The following is a 26,546-nucleotide window of genomic DNA, read 5'->3' on the forward strand; positions in this document are numbered from 1 at the left end:
GAAATCAACTTTTTAATCATTTAAATCCTTAAATTTGGGTCCTATCGGTCGCCAAAGTGTGAAAAAAGATGACTCACTCATGTTTTTGTGATCCTCCTCAGTCTAAGTACAGGAGATGAAACACGTGATGTTGACTTCCGCACTCACTGGGACACAGCCATAGTCACAGCGCACTAATTTTCTGGAATTGTTGTCTCGCAGAGCTTTGTCTGCAAAACACGCCAGAGTGCAAGCGAGGGCAACGGTATCCATTAGGACACCAGGGATCTAGTTTAACTTGGAGAAATAAGGTATAATAGTGGATCTTTAAGTCAAATTATAGACTGTTAATGCATAAACAAATGCATGAATTATCTTACATATGAAGCCCATTTCACAAAAAGGTCTAGATCAGAGGTCTCAAACTTGCAGCCAAGTTATTTCTTCATTTTGCATCACAAATTCATTTTATTGTAAACTGTTTTGACAAAAATGCTTTTATTTGGGAAATTATGTGAAATATCATCAGGAAAAAAAAAAGTCATTGCTATATCATGATGGAAAAATCGTGATTTTGAGTCTAAGACCCCTGGTCTAGATGGTTTTATGTCATATTTAGGGTCATTTTAGCACACCAGTCAGCTCCTTAAGGGATTTTGAGCAGGTTTATACTCTCCCTCTTTCTATCTGAAGTGTGACATTCAACATAAACATCCATCCATCCATCTCCGACCACTTTATCCTCCACACGAGGGTCACGGGGGGGCGACACTGCTGCAACATATAGAGGCAAACAACCATCCACTCCTCACACTCACATGCATCTACGGCCAATTAAGTGTGTATTTGCTCATTACAAATATAAACATTAACCTCGGTTTCCGTCAGTCCAACGTATAAAACAGTTCCAGGTCGCTGTTTATTTACATGTCCTTCACATCAGTGATCCACATTTAGACTGAACGTAGCTGCTCAACTAGCAGAGCACACGACTCATGCCTACAGGTGGAAACAAAAACCGAGCAGGGAGCTTCTCAGTGCACTGTGTAAGCACTCAGTATAGTCATTATTCCGTGAAGTGACTGGGCGTTTCATGACTGAAACCCTATCACGGTGTTAGCATTTGTCACTGTACAGAAAATGGAGACCAGTGTCAGTGCAAACTGTACACGAGGGAGAGAAAAGATTGACAGATTAATGGTTTTGGCAAGTATGAAACCACTTCCATCACTTAACACTTACAAGTGCATATTAAAGCGTTTTACAGCTGTACATGTGAAGCTGTAATTGTGCAATGGTTTTACTTTTTATTATTGTGCAGTTAAAAACACAACTAACTGTTTTAACCTTTTTTTGGGTATGCCTTAAATGTGGGTCTCCAAAGCTGCCCTGTGCTCCTCACTATGCTCGGATGATGCTGAAGCCTCCATGTCTTCAGCCTCTGTAATCTGCAGGTCACACTGTGAGAACGGACGTCGTCTTTCAATCTTCCTCTCCTCACTCGTTATGCCTTTTGGACTCCGTATCTTTTCAGGACTCCGATTCTCTGCCTGAGATAGAAAAAGGAAAGAAAATAAAAAGTGTTTTCTGTGTTAGATGAGAAAAGTCAAAGGGAAATAGATCAACAGCAGCAGGAGCAGCAAGAATTTTCACTGGTTGTTTTCGAAGATTCTCAGTCAGTCATCGAGGTCATTGTGTCTTCAGGCATTTAGATAAATGCAATTGTCCATATCCACATTCTTTTTTTCATTCATCTTAATCAGCTAAATGTCACCTCACAAACTCTCAATTATATCGCAGTAATGCATAAATAGATTCATTATGGACAGGCTTTTCATTTTCATATAATTTAATTTTGATTTCAAACTAGAAAAAGAACCCAGTATTCAAATGGAATAATTTAACTTGGGTAATTAAATTGTCCATTAGCTGCAATAAAACACCTCTGGTGCCTGAAACAGTACGATCACTTTGCTTTACTCATTGTTCGGCGTCCTTCTGCTGAAAGGTGCCTATAAATAAAATGTATTATTACTATTATTATTATTATTATTATTATTATTATTAAATGTCAAAAGGGGGGAACATCATCCTGAATGTGAGAAATTCAACAATATTTATGCCCAGTATGTTGAACTATGATGCCCTGACGGAATTAAATCCATTTTTTAAATATGTTTTTGCAGAAAAATAAACTTATCATTAAATATCTGACCTATAAATAGCTTCTTCTAATAGATTCAGAGAAACCTAAAGAGCCGATCAGAGATTTGAAGTAAGATTATACTGTGTCAGAGCAACAAAAACTGAGCGTTTTATAACTTTGTAGGTTGATTTACCCTGGTAAAAGTGAGTCTAATGACACCATTTATGCAGTATGCAACTGAATAGCAACACATAAACTATCCATCGCCATCAATTTCATTGATGTGAGGTGAAATGAACTCCATTATCTGCACAGTGCTTACATCAATGACTCAAAGATGCAGATTCAAGTTTTTCTATGATCAAAAATCCTTTCTAAATCTTTTTTATCACTCTGTCGTCATTGTTTGTCATGATGTTGACCTTGTCTTTTAATCAGCCTGTAATAGTACATCAGGAGCAATATTTCACAATGAGCTTAGCCTTGTGGATTCTTTACATTGACGTCCAACATCATTTTGAGAATCCTGTATAACACTGATCACCTCGCACGATACTTTATTCATTCATCTTCTACCGCTTTATCCTCCACATGAGGGTCACATGGAACAATTTCTTCTTCAGGTAATTGTATAATATTCAATCAAAATATGTGCTTAGGTAATCAAATGTGAACATTTCGCCAACGCCTACGTCAAAAGCGCGTGATAAAGTGCTCATCTACTCTCCTGCTCAACAGAATTGTTTCCCCTCGTCGAACCAAAAAAAGACATGCCGCTGTCACTGAGACTCTCTGTAGCAGGATAAACAAATGATGTCCTATGATGTGGGGGTTGCTGCTTTCCCCTTGGCATTTAAATAAAAACAAGAAATTAAAAGCATCACATTGTCGCAATGAACACCAAACAGTGGAGCTTCTCTGTAGTCGCATTGGACAAAATACTCTGAGCAGAGCGGAGCCAAAAAGAAACGTTCTCGCCCGCGCGAAGAACGTCAGCAGCACGAGAAGTAAAAAGAATCATCCTGTCAGAGGCTTTGACAAGGCTGACTGACGAAAGGTGAGATTAAAGACACCGAAAACATAGGCGGAGGAGGTAAAACGAATGACTGTCGGCAAGTGTCTAACTTCTTTTTTTTTTTAAACCAGAACTATATGGCACTTCACTGGATGGCTGCATCCAATTTATTTTAGTTGTAATGAAACCCAGTTTGTGATTGCAACACATTTATAAACTGTAACTAAAACCCTAATCCTTAGGTGTATATGGGTAACGTTATATGTAAATCCAGGTCTTAGTTTAGTGTAATATATTGAAATTTGACATTTAAATGTTATATTATACATTATACATGTCAGCATACCTACTCCCTCTCTCGTCAAACATTAGCTACTGCATTCAAATTCGTATGCTGTGTTCACACCGGATGCGACGCATATTTGTAGGCTGGGCCAAGCGGCACGATGGTGACAAAATTACGTCCAATACCACTTTGAGATTCCCCCGAAAGACGTCGCGTACTTGCCAGCCACCTGCAGACTCCGCTCAGGGAAACATATTATTTTGGTGTGTGGACACTGGCCTTATCTCTTGTGGTCGCATCTGCAGAGAAGAAACCGTCATTTTGTGTGGTTTCACAACACCAGACGGAGCCACACAAGAAGACGGTTTCTTCTCTGCAGACGTTTCCTCAACAGAGAGTGCAACAATGCTTTGGTTGATGGTAAAAAAAAGACGACCAGCGCCCTCCCATCGCGGCAAATCTCATCACTCTTGTGTCACTGGTACAAGCTTTCATCACCCACTGCAAGGCAAGGCTCCTGGTCCCAGACTCCTCCCCTTTTCTAAACGCTGGAGCTCCACCGCTTGAAGCACGTCACACTGAGCATGTGAGACCATAAACTTGTCATGGAAACGTTTTATAATGTTCTAAATCAAGTAGGATTATTTTCCCATAGACTTCCATGAAAAGCTGTTTGCAGAGACACCGCCTTGTGGCTATTCAACATATCGCTTCTTCCAGGTTGGCTTCAGCTCGGAAACTGGAAGATGGAAGTCATTTTCTATATACAGTCTATAGATTTAAACCGACTGAACAACTTTTTGCCTCGTGCTCCCCATCACAGTGAAACTGAGACAGTACGGTGGCTTCCAGGAAGCATAAAAACACAAAACCCTTGAGACAGTGTTTGATTTGTCCTTTCTGGGCTACTGTACTAACACAAGCCTTGTTTCCACCAAGCAGTACAGTGCATGATGTCACAGTGGAATGACCCAGTGTAGCCCGCCCGATAACTTCTACAAAGAAGAAGAATTTCTCACAATAAACAATTGCCGTCTTTCTTCTTGGAAAGTGGCTGTTTATCACGGGAAGATGACAATAAAATACCACCATTTTTCTCTCTGTCACACAAAAGGAACGATTCTCTGTTGACCAATCGATGATGTAATGAAAGTGGAAAAGTGGCTGTAGACTCCATAGAAGTTGACCATCTCCCATGTCAGAAAAAGATTCATTCTCAGGTAATTATCTATGTTTTTTATCTTTGTGGAACCAAAGCGACAGACTTACCTTTTTGTTGAAAGTCAAGGTCTGCTTGACGACAGACGGTCTGAACGGGTTCAAATTAAATTCCTCCTCACCCTCCACAGTCAGTCTCGGAATGGCCGTCATCGGACGAATAACACCAGGCTTAGTCTGGATAAAGGGAATTCAGAGGTTTCATTCATATTTTTTTTACAGCAGGCGATTAAACTTGCTGAAATGATAACTCAGTGTGAACCTTTTTTGGATCCAGCAGATTTCTTGCTTTCACAGACTGGGGCAAGCTGCCTAAAGATGCCTGTATCAGCAATGTGGAAGGAAAAGATGAAAATGTTTGTCAGAGTCACTCACATTAGCATCTGAAGAACTGAGAAAAGCTCAAGCATTGATAGAAGGTTGTCATCTTAATCCTGTGGAGCCCTGTGGACCTTTTAATTCAGCTAAACCTCCCGCTTTAACTCACATATTTGGTTTCTCGTCCCAATGATTTAGGAAGCGATGAGTTGTTCTGCTGCAAGTGGGAAAAAAATGGAAAAGAACGTAAGTGGGGTGACTTTTCATTGGCATTTCGTCCGAAGCAAAATGGCTTGTGACCTTTTCAGATATGTCACAAAGCAAAGAAGGAAGAAGGCCAAAACATTAGAGCTGAACTTTTGATATACGAGTGAAAAAGACGGACATGTTTTTTTGGTCAGTGTTTTGTTTTTACATGATTTCTCTTCCTCTTTCCCCTCATTGAAGGATGAAAAGTTATCCGCAAGTTACTCTGCTGAATGACAGCGTGCACTTACTCCCTCATATATCCACACAAACACACACACACACACACGCTTGTTTTCGCTGGAAACCACAGACGTCTCTCTCCTTTGATGAATAATAAACTATGTCTTTCATTTCTTGCACTGTGATTTTACAGTCAGAATTCACTTTTATCCTACTTCTGGTCTGTGTTCCAGTAAAACACGGGGGCAGAGTACCTGTTTCCTAACCTCAGTTTTATCTTCAGCCTTAATATTCTACTTTAATTTCGATCAAATGTTGCACCTCGACAGTGAAATTTCCTTTGCTGAACCAAAAAATATGTTCAAAAAGATCTTAAAGCGTGAAAAAAAAAGGTGGAGAAGGGCAAAATACTGACATTTCTCTGGTTTATTTTGGCTCACGTCACACACACAAACTCGTTTCGGCACATTAGGCCTCCATCGGAGCGTTTGTAATACTGTGCAAGTTCAACTTTGCAATCAAGAACAACAATAACACCACATTCAGCCTCAGACGCCACAAACTCAAACCCAGGTCTTTAACTGAAAGAAATATTTTAGTCTTCATTTCTACAAAATGTTCCGTTTAGTAATATTTGCAATTTTAGCTGATATACAGTATCTTATTGATATACCTATAGCAAAACCTCCTTTGGTCAATTAGCATTTAGCACTTGCAGTTGCTTCTTCCTGACTTTACTCTGGTGTTTGTCTTAAGGCTTTTTGGTTGCTTGGTAACAAAGTACAGTATGCGACAGGAGTGTGACCCTCAAAGCACCTCGGATAAAAACACTTCTGGCTGCTTCCACGCATTGTTCAAAGGTTTCTCAGTCATGTGAAAAGCCATAACTTGCTATCAGTCATGTGCTGACATTTGCACAGATATTTTTCTGCCAGCTCCTAAACGTAAAATTTCTGAAGAATTTATGTATGTGAGCACAGCAGGAGAAACTCTGGATAATCCACAGGAAGATGTGTGCACAAGTCGGGTGCCACCACCTTGCCTAGTTCCTCCAGAGATTGTCTCGCTTGCGTGAATGCAAATCAGCTTCATACCTGATCAGACAATGTCCAGACCTATCTCGACATCATCCAGGATTGTCTAAGAATTATTATTACATGTTACAAATCACAGGACCACATAGAGAACAACACTCACACTCACACCTAAGGTAAATTTAGAGTCTCTAATCCCCACAGATTATGGGAGTAAATCAGGCAACCCGGAGAAAACCTGCGCGCACACACACAAACCTGAGTCATCTTGCTGCAAAGGCAAGATACATATTAAAAGTCTTTAACTATTTGTAATGCATTTTTAATCATTTCAAGAGAAAATGGTTGCATGCAGAATGACAAAACACTCTTTACCTGCAGACCAACGTTGGGAGTTGATGACCTGGAGGGCTGCAGTGAGCAGATAGATTCATGATTACATTTTAATTCATTGCAATTTTTATGAGTACTTCGTGAGAAATGCACACTCTTAGAAATAAGGGTTCCAAAAGGGTCCTTCTACAAGGGCTGAGGTTCTACCTGGAACCATTTGCTTCTGAAAAACCCTTTCCCAAAGCATTAATGGTTCCAGTAAGAACCATTATGATCCAGAGAACCCTTTAAAACCCTTTTCCTGAATAAAGGGTTTTTTAAAGGGTTCTTGGTGGAACCCTCCAAAAGCCAAAGAACCGTATATGGTTCTACTTAGCACTTTTATTTCTAAGAGTGCATGAAACTCACTGCTGGAATGGAATCGGCCAATATCTCATCAATAGCTGCGTAAAGTTCCTCCGACTGTTGCCGCAGCTGAGCAGGCGAGCACATCTGTGGACAGCACAGAGTTACTGGTGTTACTGTTGTGTGTATATCAATGCTGAACCCCTGCAGCAGTGATGTGTGTGTGGGTGTGTGTGTGGTAATACCTCTGCGTGTGTGTCTGCAACACTTCTTCTGTCCAACGTGTCACTGGAGCTGTCTATTCGCTCGACCTGCTCGTCAATGGCCTGTGAATAGAAAGCAGAGTATAACAATTGATTTCCATGCGCACACACCCACTGCTGCTTTCATTATGCTACAGCCTTAGAAAACATTATATCTGTATTCTTCACAGACAGAGCACTAACTGAATCACACTGCAGTGGGAGTAACACAGCTCAAAGAGGCAGCTTTTGCCACTTTGTGCCTGGTTTGACCTGAAATTATGTGGAAAAACTGACAAAAGCAATGGTTTTATCTCCCGGGACACATAATCTGCGTCGAACCGGGGAAATATGGACTCATATTAACAAGGAGAACAAGATTAATTAGTGGGATTATAGCGTGCATGAATTGAACTCACCTGCTGATCCATCAGAAGGGTATTTGTGGGAATTGCAGCGAGCGATTTATAGCTTAACTTAATCTTGTGTGTCTAGAGATTAGAGACAGAAGAGCATACGTTGAATATGAATGAATTCAAAAGTTTGGTTCAGACTAAACATCATCACTTGTTACATGCAACAAAACACAGTCATTCATCATGAGTTGATTATTACAACAACATCAGCTTATATTTCCCTACTGAATAAACTGAATTCTCTCGCTAATACTCAAAAAATACTCCAGCCAAGATTTAGAACAACATCAATTACAATATGATAAACCCTAGAAACTAGAGAAAGCAGTCTTTGCCAAGGCCTGTGTGTTTGCCACAGTGTAAAAACACCTGTCTATCTCACAAGGTTAATGATTTTTAGAACCTTTAAAGAAGAATATGATGAATCCAGATCTTTATCACCGCTGAATAATAGTAATTGCTTCATCAAAATCCACCCTTCACTGAGAAACAAACACGAGACAACGTCTAAAGAATATGAAATCTGTTTTCATCCGCGTAGTTTAGGAGGAACAGAATGTCACAGAGAGCGTATTAAATAATATCCTCAGTCTAAAAAAGTCATGCATGTCGGAAAGGGAGTGACTACCTTTCTTTTTTTACCCTCCCTGTCACTGCAGTCTGATATTCCACTCCACGGCCTCGGGGAGGGTGTTGTGGAGCGCATGGAGAGAGAAGGAGACGGAGTGAGGTCTCTGATTGGTGGAGCAGGGGAGGGTGTAAGCGCGGGGTAGCTGGTGGGTGACGGCCATCCAAGGAAATTGATGGGTGTGTAGCGGGAAGGGGACAGGCAATGGGCTTTGTAAAATCCCTGTGACGGCGTGTCAGGTTTGGAAGCAGGGCCGCTTCTCTCTAACTCACACCATCCTGAGGTGGTTTGTAAAGAGAGAGGAGGATGAGGAGGAGGTGATGCTGCGTCTGAGCAAGCAGTGAAAACTGTGACAACAGGTGAGCGTGACTGTGAAGGCGTAGAGCGGCAGCCTGGTGGAGATCTTAGTTTTTGAGAAAGCAGATGGAGTCTTGAGAGAGATGAATTGGATGGGTGACTCCGCTTGTGCGGCGCAGAGGTGTCTCGCTCCGTAACAGGTTTCGGGGAGAGGTCTTTTAGGTGATTCTCTGTATGGCGCGTGGCAGTGTTGCTGCTGGATTTCAGCTCTGGGGACAGGCAGATGGGAGTGTGTGTGTGGTGCAGTTGTTTGGGAGTTGCACAGTCAAACATTTCTTCATGCTCTGCCGGAGAAACAGATTTAAAGTTTGAAAGCAGCGACAGCGGAGCCCTGGGTCGTCTTTTGCTTTTTGCTGGTGGAGGCGAAATAACCTGCTCCCCTCTCAGCACGCTGCCTGAGTGAGTTTGCTCACAGCATCTTTTTGCCTGGGGGCGTGTGCGGCCGTGTTCAGCTGATTGCACAGGTGAAAGAGCAGTGGCACATTTATTAGCCTCTTTGTGAACATGGCTCGTACTATCTATAGACACTGATGAGGAGAAGCGTGAGGAGAACTCCAGGGGAATAGAGGCCACGCTGGAGGCTGCTGAGCAGGCTTTGCAGAAGGACAGGGTCACAGGGTTAACTGGCCAGCAGGGGGTGTAAGGCCTCTGATGAGCAGAGGACAGAACAGGAAGGCGGCCTTTCCTCAGGATGGCAGTGAGGAGGGAGAGTCGGGTGAGAGGAGGCCGGTGCCGGGGAGGAGGAGGGGACTGGAGACAGACAGAGGATGACAGGCTCTCGCAGGATGAGAAACAGGTTTGAGGGATATGAACCAGACTAGACCCAGGAGCCAGAAAGTGCCTCTTGATCTGGGTGACAGATGGGGAGAAGAAGCCAGAGAGGACAGACGAGCAAGGGGAGATAGTGCGGCTGAACGAGAGAGGAGAGACGACAGAGGAGGGCTGTGCGGCCGACCAGCTCTTGTCTTTGTCTGAGCCGTCTGACAGCAGGGAGTCTCTGGACGAGGCCATGGTGGGAAACAGGTCTACTGAGTCTGTGGGGCTGCTTCTGTCCTCTGACACTCTATTTGCAAAGCAACCCAAGCTAACCTCAGCGCGTCCACAAGTATCGTGACACTGCCGATGGGAAATGCCCCTGTGTTTATCAACAGCTGTTTCCATAGATGTCGTCCCGGCAGTTATGTGGTTGGATGTATTTTCAGGCTGAGCGCTGACTGAATGAGAGCTGGCTTTAGTGAGAGAGTGGCTTACGTGATGCAGCGAAGGCTTCAACTGAAAGAGAATAAAAAAACATGTATTAAAGGGGTATTTAAGAGTGTGTGTGTGTGTGTGTGTAACCTTTCTGTGCCTTATCTGGTTCATCTGAGTTTATCTTATACCTTTTGAAGGAGAGAAAATAAAAGACCTTCTGCATTTGGAAAAAAACAGAAATAATACATTGAATACAACTTTAGAAGAAATTTCCTGATGATACTTTTCAATCAAAAGAGATACAAACACGTTCACCTCTTTTTGACATGATATAATTTCCTTTTATCTCGTATATATTGATGTTGACAGAGCTTTAATCATACTTACTCTAAGTTGTGGCTCTGCTGGGACAACGTTTCCTGCTCCTCCTTCTGCGGAATCTTTGATAAAGACAAACTCTGCTTTGAAAATCTCCCGGTCTGACATAGTCTCCCCGGTCGTCCTCTCGTGGGACACGGCTACGTTCTGACAGGAGGAAAGGGAGGCAAAATGTTTTAGTGGAAGTGAGCAAGTGAAACCTGAGTCCACCCGAGGTGAAAGTCAGAGGTGCCTCCCTGAGCTCAGCGGTGTGCTCAGTTTTCACCACCCCACACACGTCCCACACATATAATTCCCATGTGCACGCACATGTCCTGCTAACATTGGTGTAAGGCAGGGGTCTGTGTCACACGCACACAAATCTGAGACAAGTAAACAAACAAGATGTTATCTCCAAAGACTCTGACATTTTTCAATAATGCCCTCATATGTATTTATATCACTGTCAGTGTTCCTTTTTTTTCATGCTGCCAGTAGAGGCCGCCAACATTTTTTTTTAAATCACATAGTGGTGGCAAATTATTTTTGACTTTGCCTTTCATCCAATTTAGATTTTGGACCAAGTTCTGTGAAACTCAGACATCCTTCAGCCTCCTTAATGACGTGAAGATGGACGACCGCTAACAGTGCGGTGCATCTGCTGTTGTTCATTCTCAAAAACATCAGTCACTGGTTGCAATGTCACAACATGTCGCACATCAGGAAACTTTCATTTTGAAGGAGAAAATAAACTCTATTATAATTTTGTTTGGTGAGGGCAGCCTCACTCATTAGTATTCAGCTATATGCTGTTGCCCTATATATTTATTTATCTGTTTGTTTGTTTCTTTATTTATTGGCTAGGGAAAATGTTAACAGCATGAAGGAGTCCCTCTGCGGGCTTTTAATTGTTCTTTTCCCGTTGTGAGCTCAAGTTATACTGATCTATGTCCTCCTGGCCACATATCAATTAATTGAATGAGGCTACATCCATAATACATGCATTTCAGCTCCATGTCAGAAATCATCTGCATAATCCATCCATCCATCCATCCATCCGCAACCGCTTTATCTTCCACACCCAGGATAGATCGCCAGTCCATCACAGGGCCACATATAGACCATCCACTCTCACACTCACACCTACATACAAAACACACAAAAAAGACAACAATCACTAAAAACGTGGATAAAACAAGACATATACAAAAGATTAAAATCAGTATGGAGTGGGACAGTGGAGTAGAATCATGAGGGGAAGGCCGGTCGGAACAGATTTGAATTAAGAATTAAGGATTTAAAATGAAGAAATATATTTCTGAGGTCAGGTGGTAGAGAGTTCCCGAGGCTCCAGAGGTTAGAGGAGGAGGATCTGATGGAACGGGAGGGCGTGGAAATGTAGAGGAGGTGTGACAGGTATGGAGTAAAACTAAGGAGAGTCAACCATGGTAAGATTTCTGACTGGAAGCATTTGCAAAAGTCACTGTTTTTGCTCATCCAGACTAAAACAGCAGCCTAATGTAAGCATTTATGGGGTAGTGCGGATGAGAGGATGAGTAGCTGATGTTGCATTTTTTATTTTTAAGGATGTAGAAATTGGCTGCTTTACAGTTGCTCCATCAAGAATAAAAATGTAAAAAAAAAAAAACAAGACCTGGACCTTGTAACTGGATGAGATGTGGGTTCAAATCCTGTGTCAGAGATGCATATGTGAACTCCCGTGCCCAGTTTGCGCGTACTGGTGTGTTACTAGAATTGGAAGAAATTCAAATTCTTATTCAAATAAATGAACGTAATTCCACACCAGGAGCCAGACCTCCATTGTTTGTGATACTAAACAGTACCACGAGCCAAAAGACAGCTCCACTGACAGCAGCTTTAAGGGAATATTCTACCATAACATGCGTGATATTTCAGTGCAGCTAAAAAGGAAGGGCTGAGTGCTAATGACATACATTATTACTGTCATAAACTCCCACATAATTATGATCTAAAAGTGCGTGTGACAGAGTCTCACAGAAATGAGTCTCACAGTAATGAAGAGCAGTCAGAGGGAAAGTGAGACTGCATTTAAATGAATGTTATATCAACGGTCATCACTGTAATACGCTCACTTGCGGATTTCCATGCCTCATTGTTTATTAATTAAGATTTCAATATGTATCATTGAATAGTCTCTTATCATATTCATCTGTGGTGCATATTAAATTCATCCAAAAGTACAATTAAGTGCAGCTTGTCATTAATTATTATATAATAATATATATTATATTAATTTGATCGAACTTGATGTAACTTTGGCTTTAGGGAAAGTTTTGCATGAAGTAGAATAAAGGTGTATGCTTTGTTTATTCTGGTTGTACTTAGATATTAAAATGATTGTCTTTTCCTTCCTGTAATCTGGTGAGCTGAATAGAAAACTCTAATCTGATGCTAGATAATAATTAGTCATGTAATTATAGGCTCTGGGTATCATGCTGTTGGTGTATGTTGCCTATAGAAGCCACTCACTCTAAAGACAGATAATGAAATTTTTAAGGTACTTATAGTACAGAGGGACACATATGCAAATTATCTTTTTTTTCTTCTTTTTTTTAAATTAATGAATGAGCTGCTGAATGTCTCACAGTTTGTCCTTTACATTATGTCCTCATTATGTCACCATGTAGAAGCTCAGTCTGCGTCCGTCATGTGCAAATACAAAGAGAAGTCATTCTGGAAACATCTGAATGTGTAACATGTGGAATGATGCAGTATCAGGTGAATATCCAGCTTATTGTTATTATTATCATCACTATTATGAAGCTTGATATTTAAAAAAAAAAAAAAAAGTAGATTCATTTTGGCATTTTTTATAAATAACTGACTAAATGGAGATAATGATATTTATTTTTTTTGTTTTCAGTTCATTTTTTATTGGACAAAAAATAACCAAGGACAAAAGAAAACATCTACACGCTATAGTTTATTTGTATCTACCCCCTCTTAGCAACAAAATCTAACATTTCTACTCAAACGTGGTGACAACACCAATCGCTATTTGTTCTGCATATTTTAACTTTCACAGAGCAACCCTTTAACTGACCGACAATGACTTTTAACATGTGTTTGAACCGTTGGTGTTTCATATAAGTATGTCCCTCTGACTGTCATTTCTAATACATTGTAATCTAGGTTAAAGGAATAGTTCAGGGTTTTTGAAGAGTGGTAGTACGAGGTATTGACATAGCATCAACACTAAATTCACCATGGTTTTCATGGACCTGCCTGGAAGCCGACATCATCAAGTTCAAAAGTGTGTCATCTTGTCACTTTGGTGTTTTGAAATCCTTCGTTTGTGACACAAACTAACAAAATGTGGCAGCAGTAAACAAGCAGCTTCTATGTTCCTGGAATGTAAAATCGTTGAAGGACGGTGAGCAGTTTACAAGCTTTTGTTTGAGCAAAAAGTAGTGAGCATAATCTTAAAATATTGAAGACTAAAAAGCCGTAGATTCATGTTTTTTTTCCTGAGTGCAAATGTCGTGTTGATAATCATGTCAACAACTCACACAACCACACTGTAAAACACCCTGAACTATGACTATGACACAGTCCAGCTTGGCCAACGGCAACATAAGAATGATATTTACATGTGAATTCTTAATCTACTCTACTTGAGTGACACTTTGAATGCCACAATTTAATTAGTCAGTCTGTGTTACTGCTGCTTCTGTAAATGTGGACAACTCACACAATTGTCAGAGGCAAGACAGCAGGTAATAGATTCAAAAGAAAGAGAGAACAGAGGATGCAAAACACTGGACAGCGTGTGTGTTTGAATTCTTTCTGACTTTGAACATTCCCATATTTTAGCGGACACATATTATGTGTCCGCTAAAATATGGGAATGTTCAAAGTCCCTCAGCTGTGTTGTCGTCAGTCAATGAAGGGCAGTCGGTCCTTAAGGTATGTGGCGAGCAGTGGGGGGGAAGCTGAGCAGTTAATGGTGCCACCCCCCTGTGAGTGAGCCTTTGAAATCTCAAAGAGGCAGCCGGGGAAAAAAAAACCTGACTTCAGGCAGCAGGAGCAGTGGAAATGCTCCCAGAGATGCACTGCTGTGATGTTGAAGCTGGATGAACATGGTGGCACATTAACCCATCAGCAGATGAAACCACTCTGGGTCTATGTCAGCCACTGATCTGGCTGCTTTTAATAACCATCAGTTAAATATTTGTAGTTTGTGAATTAAAGTTAAAAAAGACAAGAAAAAATAAAGCTGCAAGCAGCATTGCGAGGGCCCTCACCCTGCCAGCAGGTGGCACTATGCCTTTGACTGAGTTTTCATATGCTGATGTTTTCTGGCAGTGTTGCTTGTTTCGAGCAGATTGGTCTATATACAGCGAAGTTACAGACCACTTCCTGTTTTGTGTCGAAAGGGCAGCGAAATTGAAAATGGCTGACTTCCTGTTGGGTCAAGTCCATGTTCATAGGAGTCTTAAGGGTCAATGTGTTGTGTCACATATGAAGTTTCAAGCCCATTGGTCCATATATGGTGTCGTTACAGGCTGCTCCGTTTTTTCCTGTATAATGGTCAAAATTCAGCAAAATTCCGACGTTCACCGAGGCCACACCCCTTTAGAGTCTGCAAAAGGTAGGTACGAGTAATGTTTGTAGGTACGACAAGTTTTTTTCTTTTTTACGAAAAGTGCAAATCTCTAGGATGGGCGCCAAATTCAAAATGGTCGACCTCCTGTTGAGTTGATGCCATGGTCGCGATGATCCTCTTGGCCTGTGATATGTTTCCATTAAGTTACGTGAAATGTGGTGCAACTTAGGTTCGGCTATGTCCTACCACCTTTGGAGCCACTTATTTTAGAAAAGGCTTAGCCAATTCTGATTTGCCTGTCAATTTTCCTTCATTTTCACCCATGTTTTAATACCTCAAAAAAGAAAAAGAAACAGAACATGTCTCTCAAAAAAGGCTGAGGAGGAATATTAATGTCTCATGTGGGTTTGTGTGCTCTCTGTGAAGCGCTGCTAAATCAATCAGAAGGATTGGCGACTATGACTGACAACCATATGAAAAGGGTAATGCTGAGATCTGGGGAAAAGTAGGGATTCAATGATCGTGAAACATACATGATATAATATTGATGTGTGGAGAGTTACATGATTAAATAGTCTCAGATTATATCAAGTATTGATGTTCATTTGACTGTTTACATGACCTTGACCTTTTACTGTACGAGAGGAAATATGTAATATATTCCATGTTTCTCACCAATCTTACAAGCACGTGCTTTCTGAAGCAAAGAAATAGTGATACTAACAGTTGATGAATCTGGGGTTTTTTGTCATAGATCGGACAACATGGCGAGTCCGTGCATACATGGGGAGGAGAAAAGTAGGTGGCGCTGTACCTCTCTATAAGCTTCTGTGTAGTGGATTAGTTTCCTGTTGACATGGGTTGTGCCGTGGTTCTGCACAATGTTAATCGTGATACAAATTAGATGGTGCATGGCTCTTGTGGTTGCTGTGTTTATATATAAAGACCGGGGAGGAAATGCTGCTGCATGAGCAAAACGCCAAGTCTGAGTAAGCACATACTACATGCATGAGTAATCGGACTATGAATGGCATTGTCCAGGTATGTTAGTCCGACTAAGACTAGCTTGATTTTAGTGGGAATAATCTGTTTACGTGACATTAAGAAAACCAAACGATTGTCTTAGTCGGACTAAAATCTGTCTTTTCACTTGCATGTAAACACACTGATTGATATCAGTTGCTTCTCTACCTCATTGGGTGTCCTCGGTGGCACTTCAGACGTCTCCTCTGCACTCATAATGCTTTTAAATGGTAATTTCTGCACCACTGGCACAAATGTGAAAGTAGATGACCTAGATGGCACTCCTATAGAAACCTGTAAAAACACAGACACACAGGAACAATCGTTAAAAAGCTGTGGTGAATAACCATTGTCAGATGAGTTCACAGAGTGCTGATTTGATTTGTTTTGGCAGGCGATATTCCCACGATGCACGCGAGAAGGGATTTAGTATAACGGACGTATGCATACAAACACTCACAGGGGCAGCGTAATAATATCAACAACCACAGAAATAGCCAAACTGCACCGCAGCTTGAACAAATATCACCAATTAATAAAAGTTTGCGTGCATACACACTTGTTGTTGACGTCTCCATAAAATTCCCAGTTTCACAACAGTGCTGAATGTCACTGAATAATACATGTCTGCCTGCGACACATGGCTGTGTGACTGTGCCCAGACAGTCACACAGCCAGATTAGGCAGTTTATCTCCCTGCACATCCAAGCCTCGACACACAAAGACGCGAGTTGAACTGAGCTGCGATTATATGAGCTCATATTCTCTGTCTGTATATCTTTTTTACGAAAAGTGCAAATCTCTAGGATGGGCGCCAAATTCAAAATGGTCGACCTCCTGTTGAGTTGATGCCATGGTCGCGATGATCCTCTTGGCCTGTGATATGTTTCCATTAAGTTACGTGAAATGTGGTGCAACTTAGGTTCGGCTATGTCCTACCACCTTTGGAGCCACTTATTTTAGAAAAGGCTTAGCCAATTCTGATTTGCCTGTCAATTTTCCTTCATTTTCACCCATGTTTTAATACCTCAAAAAAGAAAAAGAAACAGAACATGTCTCTCAAAAAAGGCTGAGGAGGAATATTAATGTCTCATGTGGGTTTGTGTGCTCTCTGTGAAGCGCTGCTAAATCAATCAGAAGGATTGGCGACTATGACTGACAACCATATGAAAAGGGTAATGCTGAGATCTGGGGAAAAGTAGGGATTCAATGATCGTGAAACATACATGATATAATATTGATGTGTGGAGAGTTACATGATTAAATAGTCTCAGATTATATCAAGTATTGATACAGAAATAGCCAAACTGCACCGCAGCTTGAACAAATATCACCAATTAATAAAAGTTTGCGTGCATACACACTTGTTGTTGACGTCTCCATAAAATTCCCAGTTTCACAACAGTGCTGAATGTCACTGAATAATACATGTCTGCCTGCGACACATGGCTGTGTGACTGTGCCCAGACAGTCACACAGCCAGATTAGGCAGTTTATCTCCCTGCACATCCAAGCCTCGACACACAAAGACGCGAGTTGAACTGAGCTGCGATTATATGAGCTCATATTCTCTGTCTGTATATCTGTATAAAAATCCATGAAGTCACGTGGCTGGAACGCTGTTTAAATATGACAAAGACGCTCCTTTGTAACCTGTAACCTGTCACTTTAAGTTGTCAATGGTTTTCCTTTTTCCACGGTCATCTTTTCAATTTTGAAGCAGGTTCGTGGAGCTTCAAATTTCAGAGACAGCGCGGAACACAAGAGATTCACACTCTCCATGAGAATTGGTTAGACCTATGACGCAGCAAAGACAAGTCTGGGTACCGTGAGAGTCATTCATGATTTTAATTCAAGGATGTTTTTAAAACAAAGTTCATAAAACCTCTTCACTTCAGTGTTGGTATCATAAAACTGAAGACTTGGACAAAGCAGGTTTTGACCAGACATTGTGAAACCTAAACCTCAAACATAAGATGTACAGAACACTGGCGATGATTGTTTGAATCGCATTCTGTGGCCCCAGGTTTAAAATTGAGCTGTGAAATGAGAATGGTAATAGCTTCGCCCCCAGACAGTGACTCCTCTCTGTGATCGTAATCTTCGAGGGATTACGTCTCTCAAAATGCCCATTCCGTGCGGAACAACGTTGTTGCAGCTGGAATGCTTGTATTAAACTACATGTACATAAGTGCGTTGTGTTCAGCCATTCTGTATGTATAATATTTGTTAAAGAGGTGTTACAGTTCCGATTCAGCAAAGAAAACAAGTTTTTTTTTGCAAACCATGCAAAATGCTGTTTTTTCACATTCTGTATTGAAATTTCAAAGACTTCAATGTACTACAATGCAGAAACAATGAAAATGGGAAGTTCAGATAAGTGGGAGTGCAACGTTTTTTTTTGTTTTCATACATATTACAGCAACATTTCTAAAGCAACAATGTTCTCAAATATTTTCAAATACAAATTCTCCCTTTCTGGCTCCAGGTAGAACCTTTTCATAAAGGTTCCACCTGGAACCCTTTTGGAGGATTTTCACCAAGAACTCTTTTAAAATCCTTTTTTCAGGAAAGGGGTTTTAAAGGGTTCTCTAGATCAAAATGGTTCTTACTGGAACCATTAGCGTTACCATGAAGCCTTGAAAAACCATTTCTTCGGGAAAGGGTATTTCTGAAGCAAGTGGTTCCAGGTAGACTCAGCCCTTGTAGAAGAACACGTTTGGAACCCTTATTCTAAGAGTGTAGGGCGAAAGGCACGGTACGCCCTGGACAGGTCGCCAGTCCATCACAGGGCCATATAAAGAGACACACAATCATCCACTCTCACACTGACACCTATGGTCATTTTAGAGTGTCCAACTTGCCTCATCCCCAAATCTGCATGTTTTTGGACGGTGGGAGGAAACTGGACAACAGAACCTAATTCAATTCAAATGTATTTGTATAGCGTCAAATCACAAGATACATTATCTTAAGGCACTTAACATAGTAAGGCAGAAACCTTACAATATTGAAGAGAGAAGAGAAAACACAATGTGCAAGCACTAGGTGTCATTGGAGAGGGGAAAAAACACTATTTTAACAGGAAGAAATCTCTGATAGAAATAAATGAAAAGTAGTAAGAATGCAATTGTCAATTTTGATTTTCTGTCACTTTTAACCCTAACCCTATAGTATGTGTTCCTGGATTGGATTGGACAGACACATTCTCAAGAAAGTCAGTTGAAAGACACTTGTTTATGAGTGTGAAACTTCCAATCTGAACAGCAATTGAATCAGAATTGCACAATGTGGCTGGTGATGTGAAGTTAGATTAAATTTGCATCTAATTTAAGTTGTGCCGTCCACAACGTCAAGAGAAGAAATAGAATTAAAACAAAGTAAAACATGAAACACACAAGGGAACAAAACAGAAAGAAACAAAGCTCATTAAATGCACAGAAAATCAAATACACGTATCACAAAAGTCAAAACAATAGAATAACCAGACGTCTAAAGCAACAGACCATGACAAAAATTTAAATTAGGAAAACAGCCGTGTATATTTCAATAAATCAACATTAGGCTAAAACGGTTTTCATCAGCCAAAATTTGTTCATACACTATCACACTGATCCACATGTCTGCACACAGGCAATTATGTAGAAACGTTTATTAGCAAACATGTGATCCCGGCGACTGCAGAGTTCAAAGTTATTGTGACGGTTCTGATGAGTACGAATATGTTTCCTGTGTAATTGCACTTCAGAAATCAAACCACACACTGGTACTTTCTGCGCTCGCTAATCACACTTCTGCCTGCGCTCTGTGTCATCAGGTCGCCGGCAAACTGCAGAACCCGAGGGTGAGGCCAATGAAATGTAACTCTCTAATCAGCGAAGGTTATCGCACGACGCACTCCAGACTCCATTAAAAAATGAATCACACAATCGCCTCTCGGTGACGCTGAAGATGATTGTTTCTACGAAGAAGCTGCGACCGGGGGCGTTGCAAATTAAGCTTTGTCAGATTTTTTTTTTTTTCGCAAAATGTTTCTAATCATATTCATGATTGAAATCACGAGACAATCATGAGAATCAAGTCCTTTAACTACACGCTCAACGCAGAACACATCACACGTAATACATATACGCTTGTTTTACAGTGGTAACATAACGTGAGCTAATAATAGTGTCTTCATGCTGGATAAATCATGGTCACTAATCACAAATATATTGTTTCCTCAGTAATTTGAAAAATACAGAAAACTACTCTTGGCTTCAATAAGTCATGGCACCAGCTGCTAATTTATTTATCATACAAAACACGTTGTTGGCAAGGTAACAAGGCCGAAATTAATTCAACGTGATTCAAACGTAAAGACGTGTCTGACAATTATAATCAAATTCTATACATGATTTAGAAAATACTGCACTGGAATAAAGATGTCAGAAGCAAAGCTTTAATGTTTACACTAAAATTACATTAAAACGTGATTATTTCTGTCACAAAGAAAGAAGACTTTTAATGAAATACACAAGACAAAAGAAACAGAGAGCCTTGGACACAGAAATCTGATTGTCAATTCTAATTTTCTGTCACTATGTGGTCCTGGACTTACATTAGACATTAGTCACATTCCCAAGAAAGTCAGTCGCACACACACCTGTATGGAGGACTAAACCTGACATAAGTTCAAATAAATAAATACATGCATGAATAAATATATAAATAAAAGAATAAAGACATGCATAAATGAATAGAGGTGTAAAAAATAAATAAATAAATAAATGCTTTACATTTATTTCTACATTTCTGTTGACCTACATTTATTTATTTATGTATTTCTGTGTCCATATGTTAATGAGGTAGGAGGTCTTAACATAAGTCAACAGCATGATTGTTTACAGGAGTGTGCTCGATTCGGGCATTGCGCAAATTGGAGCATAATTTGCAACGTTACAGGGAGCAAGGCTTGGGATGGGAATCGTTTGCTTTTGTCTGGCTCTCCGATTTGACCAATCATGCTGTTGACTGATATTTATTTATTTATTGTTTTATTTATACTTGTATTTATTTATTCATGCATTTATTTATTTTTTAATGTATATATTTATTTATTCATTTATGTATGCATTTATTTAATCTTTTATTTATATATTTATCCATGCATTTATTTAAGCATTTATTTATATAGACCTGTATTTATTGATAGATTGATTTATTCGTATTTATTTCAGGTTTAGTCCTCCATACACTTGTATTATGAATGTAAAACTTCATATCTGATTTGCAGTGAACAGCAATCGAATCGGAATCGCACAATGTGGCTGGTGATGTGAAGTTAAAAGCCGACAAAGTAAAACATGAAACACACAAGAGAACAAAACAGAAAACTTAAAACGTAGTTAAAGTAAAAAGTCTGGACAGAAAATCAAATACACATATCTCAAACAGACAGACCGTGACGGGCTCCTACTAAATTGTGAGAGGTTTCACATTTAAAGGGTAAAGATGAAAACTGTGAAAGGCAGCTGTGTATACTTCATCAGCCGTCAACAAATCAACATTAGGCTAAAAATAACCACATACCGTTCACTTTTTTTTATGATATCGTTGCCCTCTGGTAACCTCCTTGTTGTCACTTCCTCTGTAGTCATAGCAGAATAAGTTTGCACGGTGAAAGGTTAAAGAATTAAGAGCAGCTCTTACTTGCCCGCTGGTGTCCTCCTGCTATGTGTCATTGCTTTGAGTGTTGCCCAGCTCATGCCGTCCTCACAGATCACATTACATTTCCCAACCAGCGCCGCCACAGTGTCACTGTGCTACATGTCACCCTCAGCGTGCATGCCCTCACCCCGTCACTTATCGTGGTATGTCGGACATGTCCCAAACACTGAATACAAGCAGCACTAAATCATTTCCTGAAGCAGACCACCCTCGCTGGTGTCTTCACATGGACACTCCATGTAAACAGTAGCTAACCAGAGAGACAAATATACTAAGAGGTACAAGTACAAATACTTTGTTACTGTACTTAAGTACAAAATTCATGTATCTGTACTTTACCTACCCAGGGACCACAGATGCCAATTAACAATTTAGCTAACTCTGGTATAGACCCGGTTCTGTCTATATTCCCTGTCAACTAAACTAATATACTATACTAAACTTTGTTATTTGGATTTCTAGCCATGTGTACTTTTACTCAACTACATTTCCTCTATTTTTTTTTTTACTGTACTTAAGTACAAAATGCACGTATCTGTATTTTACTTTTACCTGCCCAGGGACCACAGATGCAAATTAGCTATTGCGCTAACTCTAGCTAATAGCTAATTAGCCATATCGTTTAGTTAGCCCTGTCAACTAAACTAATATACTAAACTTAACTTTGTTATTTGTATTTATAGCAATGTGTACTTTAACTCCACTACATTTCCTCTAACTATCTTCGTTATTAAATCAGACGAAGAAGAGTTGCTAATGGTCTGTATTTATAGAGCTTTTTTGGTCTTGATGAGCTGCTTTACACTACAGTTTTAGCATTCACACATTCACATGCTGCAACATGGGGTTAAGTGTCTTGCTCAAAGACACATATAGACTAGCAGAGCCAGGAATTGAACCCTCAACCTTCCAGTTGAAAGACAACTTGTCGTACCACTGAGCCACCATGGCTCAATCCTTACTCTTTTTATAATTTTACTTCTAAAACGTTTTATAATTTTGTATCAGAAAATTCCTTTAGATACTTAAGTACAGTAAATGTCATACTTTCAGACTTTTACTTAAGTCAGATTATATAAAAAAAATTTACTCCAACTTCTACAAAAGTCATTTTCTGGTAAAATACTGATACTGTATCTCTGTAAGGTTCTTTATACATGTTTCAAAGGTTGTAAATGGTCATTTATTGCGCGTATTGATTTTGTCTGTCTGTAAAAGTAGCTTTAAATACTTTGTCAGACGCAGCGCTGCACTATTTACCAAAACTAATTTGTTATTGACATTTGTCGATGAGTCACAGTTCAGCACCGTGTCTATAACAGGAGCTCTGCGGGAGCTCCATAGAGGCAGCAAAGCAAAGGAGACCTTAAACGCCATAGTTCACAGTAAAACTATAAACATTTGGGTGTGTCACTGAGTAAAGAGTTTAATTACAGACAAACACACAGCCCCTCCCTTTAGTGTGGACGGAGCAGGGAAATAGAGCCCACCGCCGCAGCTGCTACTGAGCACACTGTGTTATCTCTGCAGATTATCAACAAATGTGAGGATCACAAATGTTATATACACGACTAAGGAGGCAAATCCATTCATTTTCAACAGGAGCAAGCTTAACACATGTAAAATTATGCTTTTTTATTGTATACTCTGCATGCATTATGCATAAATGACATGAAATTAGTTTAATAGTTTACACTGAGCATGACAGGAAACCTCAGGACGACTATCAGGTTGCTGCACGTACTATGTCTGTATGTGTTTATGACTTGAAGAGTGTGAAAGTGGGAGTAGGGGACACCGTTTTGGGGGTGAGGGGGGTTAGTAATGTTTACTAAACCAAATCCTTGGCTGGTCAGTAAAAAAGTAATCATCAGAAAACTTCAGCCTTGCAGCAAATTGTTATTGTTGTCTAGCCCAAATGAAAATATCTGTCATCTGAAGGGTCCTACCTTGCCCCGACTCTTATTCAAACTGTCCATTTGTCCATCAGAAGCCTCTCCATTCACCCGCTTATACGTCCATGCTTCAGGAAATGTGGACGCTGAGTGGGGGGAAAAAAAAAGAGTGCGATGCACACTTATTTATCGCGCTGTACTGTGAAGTTCAAAGTGTATTGCTGTGCCGGTGTTGTGAGAGTATCACCCTGCAGATTCCTTTTATAGCCACATTATCGCCACAAATAGCCCCTTCAGACAGCAGTCAGCCTCCAGGGCACCAGTAACAATGTTCACACTGCATGATGGGAACAACAAGCAACACAGATCTCCTTCATTTAGATTATTTTATTTCCATAATATAGGTATTTTATAGATAAACAGCCACAACGTGACAAACGTGTTCTTGGGTAAAGGGTTTACGTTCAAACAGAGGCATATATATATATACATATATATATATATATAATTCTTGTGATATGTGCATAATCCTTTCATCTTACCGTACGATTTCTTTTGTATCGTGCATAAAAAGGTGCTAAAAATAAAGTTTGATTGATCGGAAAAGGAACAGCGTACTGTATGCAATTGTCAACAACGTGACAATTACCTTATCACGCTCATTATATTTAAAGTCCCTGATTGTTTCGTTTGTCACCTGATGTGTTCACCAGGTTGTAGTCAAGACTGAAATGGAAAAAAAAAAAAGGGCATCTCTGTCAGAAAGCGACACACACAAGAATGTTCTGTAAAGAAATACAGATTTCGCCTGAGGATAATCTAATGTCCTCGTCATCCGTCAGAGAATTGTGACAGAAACATCTCAACATGTCTCCAGTGTATAGTGTCTTGCATGCGTTCACTTCATGCATTCAGTCACCGTGTCAGTGAGTGAAAACAGACCTCTGGCCTGGACGCTAATCCAACAACGACACCACTTTCCTCATGGCCGTCACAGCTGTTCTTGTCTATTTCCAGCCCCTCTCTCCCTCCCTTCATCTGCTCGTGGCAGCCACCATGCACAGAGACAATCACTATTATTTTTATTATTTTAGCCGTGGTACACTCAGGAGTGTTGTGATTTTATATGAGAAACATGGCATTTAAAAAAGAAACATATTAAATCCCCAGAGGGTAAATATCTACTTGCCTTTGGGCATCAAACCTTCCGGAGGCAACAAGCCAAATCGTTAAAGTCTTCACACTGTGAATGATTGTTATTAATTTAATCCTGAAAATCAACTTTTGCAGAAAGGATGTTTGTCATTAGCATTTTAGCCGATAAATAATTGAATTAATAATTGTCTTCATTTATGTGAGCTGTTAATGAACTCCAGCAAAGATGCAAACTTTAATTAGTGGCCATTGTTTTATTCAACACAGTTCAACACAGATGTGTAAATGTGCAGCTCAATTATAGGAAGGTATTGCTTGTATTTTTCTCATTGAAATATTCCAGATTTTTCCCAATTAAAAACTTGGACATTGTTCAGACGCTTCAGAATTTTGGTATACAGTATATTATAATTTCTGAAATATCCAAACACGTTCACATCCAAAGACAAAGTGAACAAAAAAAGCAAAGGAAGTCTCTTAATAATGTTGTTTTTTTGTTTTTTTTAATGACTTTTCAAAACTAGTCGATTTCTCTCTGGCAACTAAAGAAAAAGCGTGACCACATCACGCCAGTCTTAGCTTCCCTCCGCTGGCTCCTGCTCTGTTATTGATTTTAAACTTGTTTTAATTGTTTCGAAGCCCTCACTGGTGTGGCTTAAGTCTTGCGCTGACAGGGCCTTTTCCTCTGGAACAGTCTCCCCCTCTATATTAGAACCTCCCAGACCCTAGAGAGTTTTAAATCCTGGGTTAAAAATCCACTTCTTCTCTCTGGCGTTTCATAAATGAGCACATGCAAATTTTTGTTTTTACGGATTACTGTAATTTTCTTGTTTTTATTCTTATCTATATGTGTATTTACATATTTTTGTGTGTAACCTGTGTGCCCCCTTCTGTACAGCACTTTGGTCGACTGCCGGTTTAGAGTATAATATTGTATGGACTTAAGAATTAAGAATCATAGATTGATCTTACAAGTAGACTCTGATCACTTTATAGCAGGTGTCTCAAATTGGCGGCCCCCCAATCGATTACATGGGGCCCCCCACTTAATATCATGTTATAATGAAAACATGGCCCAGCTGCCAGCGAGGTGATAGAATATAATACATGTTAGCGTGAACATTAAACATTTGATTTTGTATTACACTAATAATAAGACATTTGGTCATAATTATCCCATTATTAAATGTATCATATACAACATTCAATATATATATATAAATACACTTGTTAGGGCCCGAGCCACGAATGGCAGTGGCCAAAACGGCTCCTGGTATGAATTTTAAATACAGTTGTCCACACTATTATTAATGTAATTTAAAATAAATGTCTGTTTTTTATATTAATACATTCATTTTACATCATTAATAGTATTACATATAGTATATGTGTGATATTATGATGCAATATTGTGATCAGTTGTTTTTTTTTACCCACTTTTTGTTCTCCAGGCCGGCCCCCGCTTGACCACGTTTGAAACGCACTGGCCCCCAGGTCATTTGAGTTTGAGACCCCTGCTTTATAGCTTAGAAACAAGGGTAGAACAAGCTCAGAGACAGACAGAGGGACAGAAGGCTCTCAGATTCTCATCTTCACAAAAGTACATCACAAGTGACCTCAGTGCTGTCATTAACATTCATCCACTCATCGCCTCTCCTCTCATTTCACCACTCTGGCGTCGGTCCCTCCCTGACAAGACTGCTCAAAACAACTTATCCTCAAGATGTCAATACACTCGATGTTTGTACCGCCGCGCGTTATAGAGAAATACACATTCAAAACATTGTCCGTTCTCCTTTCATTAAGGACAAAAAATCATTATTTTCTGCAGATGCAGGATCACATAATTCCATCATTGCCCCCCAGGGGGGGGGGGGCAGAT

General features: G+C 40.1%; 1 protein-coding gene across 2 annotated transcripts; it reads right to left on the reverse strand.

Moving 5' to 3' along the window:
* Positions 1-876: 876 nt before the first annotated feature.
* Positions 877-23,727, reverse strand: mlip (muscular LMNA-interacting protein). 2 transcript variants are annotated; one of them, XM_083897539.1, is made up of 12 exons: positions 23,564-23,727; positions 16,074-16,199; positions 10,325-10,462; positions 8,390-10,018; positions 7,765-7,836; positions 7,349-7,429; positions 7,167-7,250; positions 6,801-6,836; positions 5,132-5,179; positions 4,907-4,966; positions 4,696-4,821; positions 877-1,529 (listed from the first exon to the last, which is right to left on the reverse strand). In XM_083897539.1, the coding sequence occupies exons 1-12, from the start codon at positions 23,591-23,593 to the stop codon at positions 1,344-1,346; spliced, it is 2,616 nt and encodes an 871-aa protein (XP_083753665.1). In that variant the 5' UTR covers positions 23,594-23,727; the 3' UTR covers positions 877-1,343. The 2 variants fall into 2 exon arrangements, with proteins under 2 accessions (XP_083753665.1, XP_083753666.1); XM_083897540.1 differs by lacking the exon at positions 23,564-23,727 and adding an exon at positions 21,477-21,588.
* Positions 23,728-26,546: the final 2,819 nt, after the last annotated feature.

This window comes from Microchirus variegatus, assembly GCF_963457635.1.
Source record: "Microchirus variegatus genome assembly, chromosome: 11".
NCBI classification, from domain to species: Eukaryota; Metazoa; Chordata; class Actinopteri; order Pleuronectiformes; family Soleidae; genus Microchirus; species Microchirus variegatus.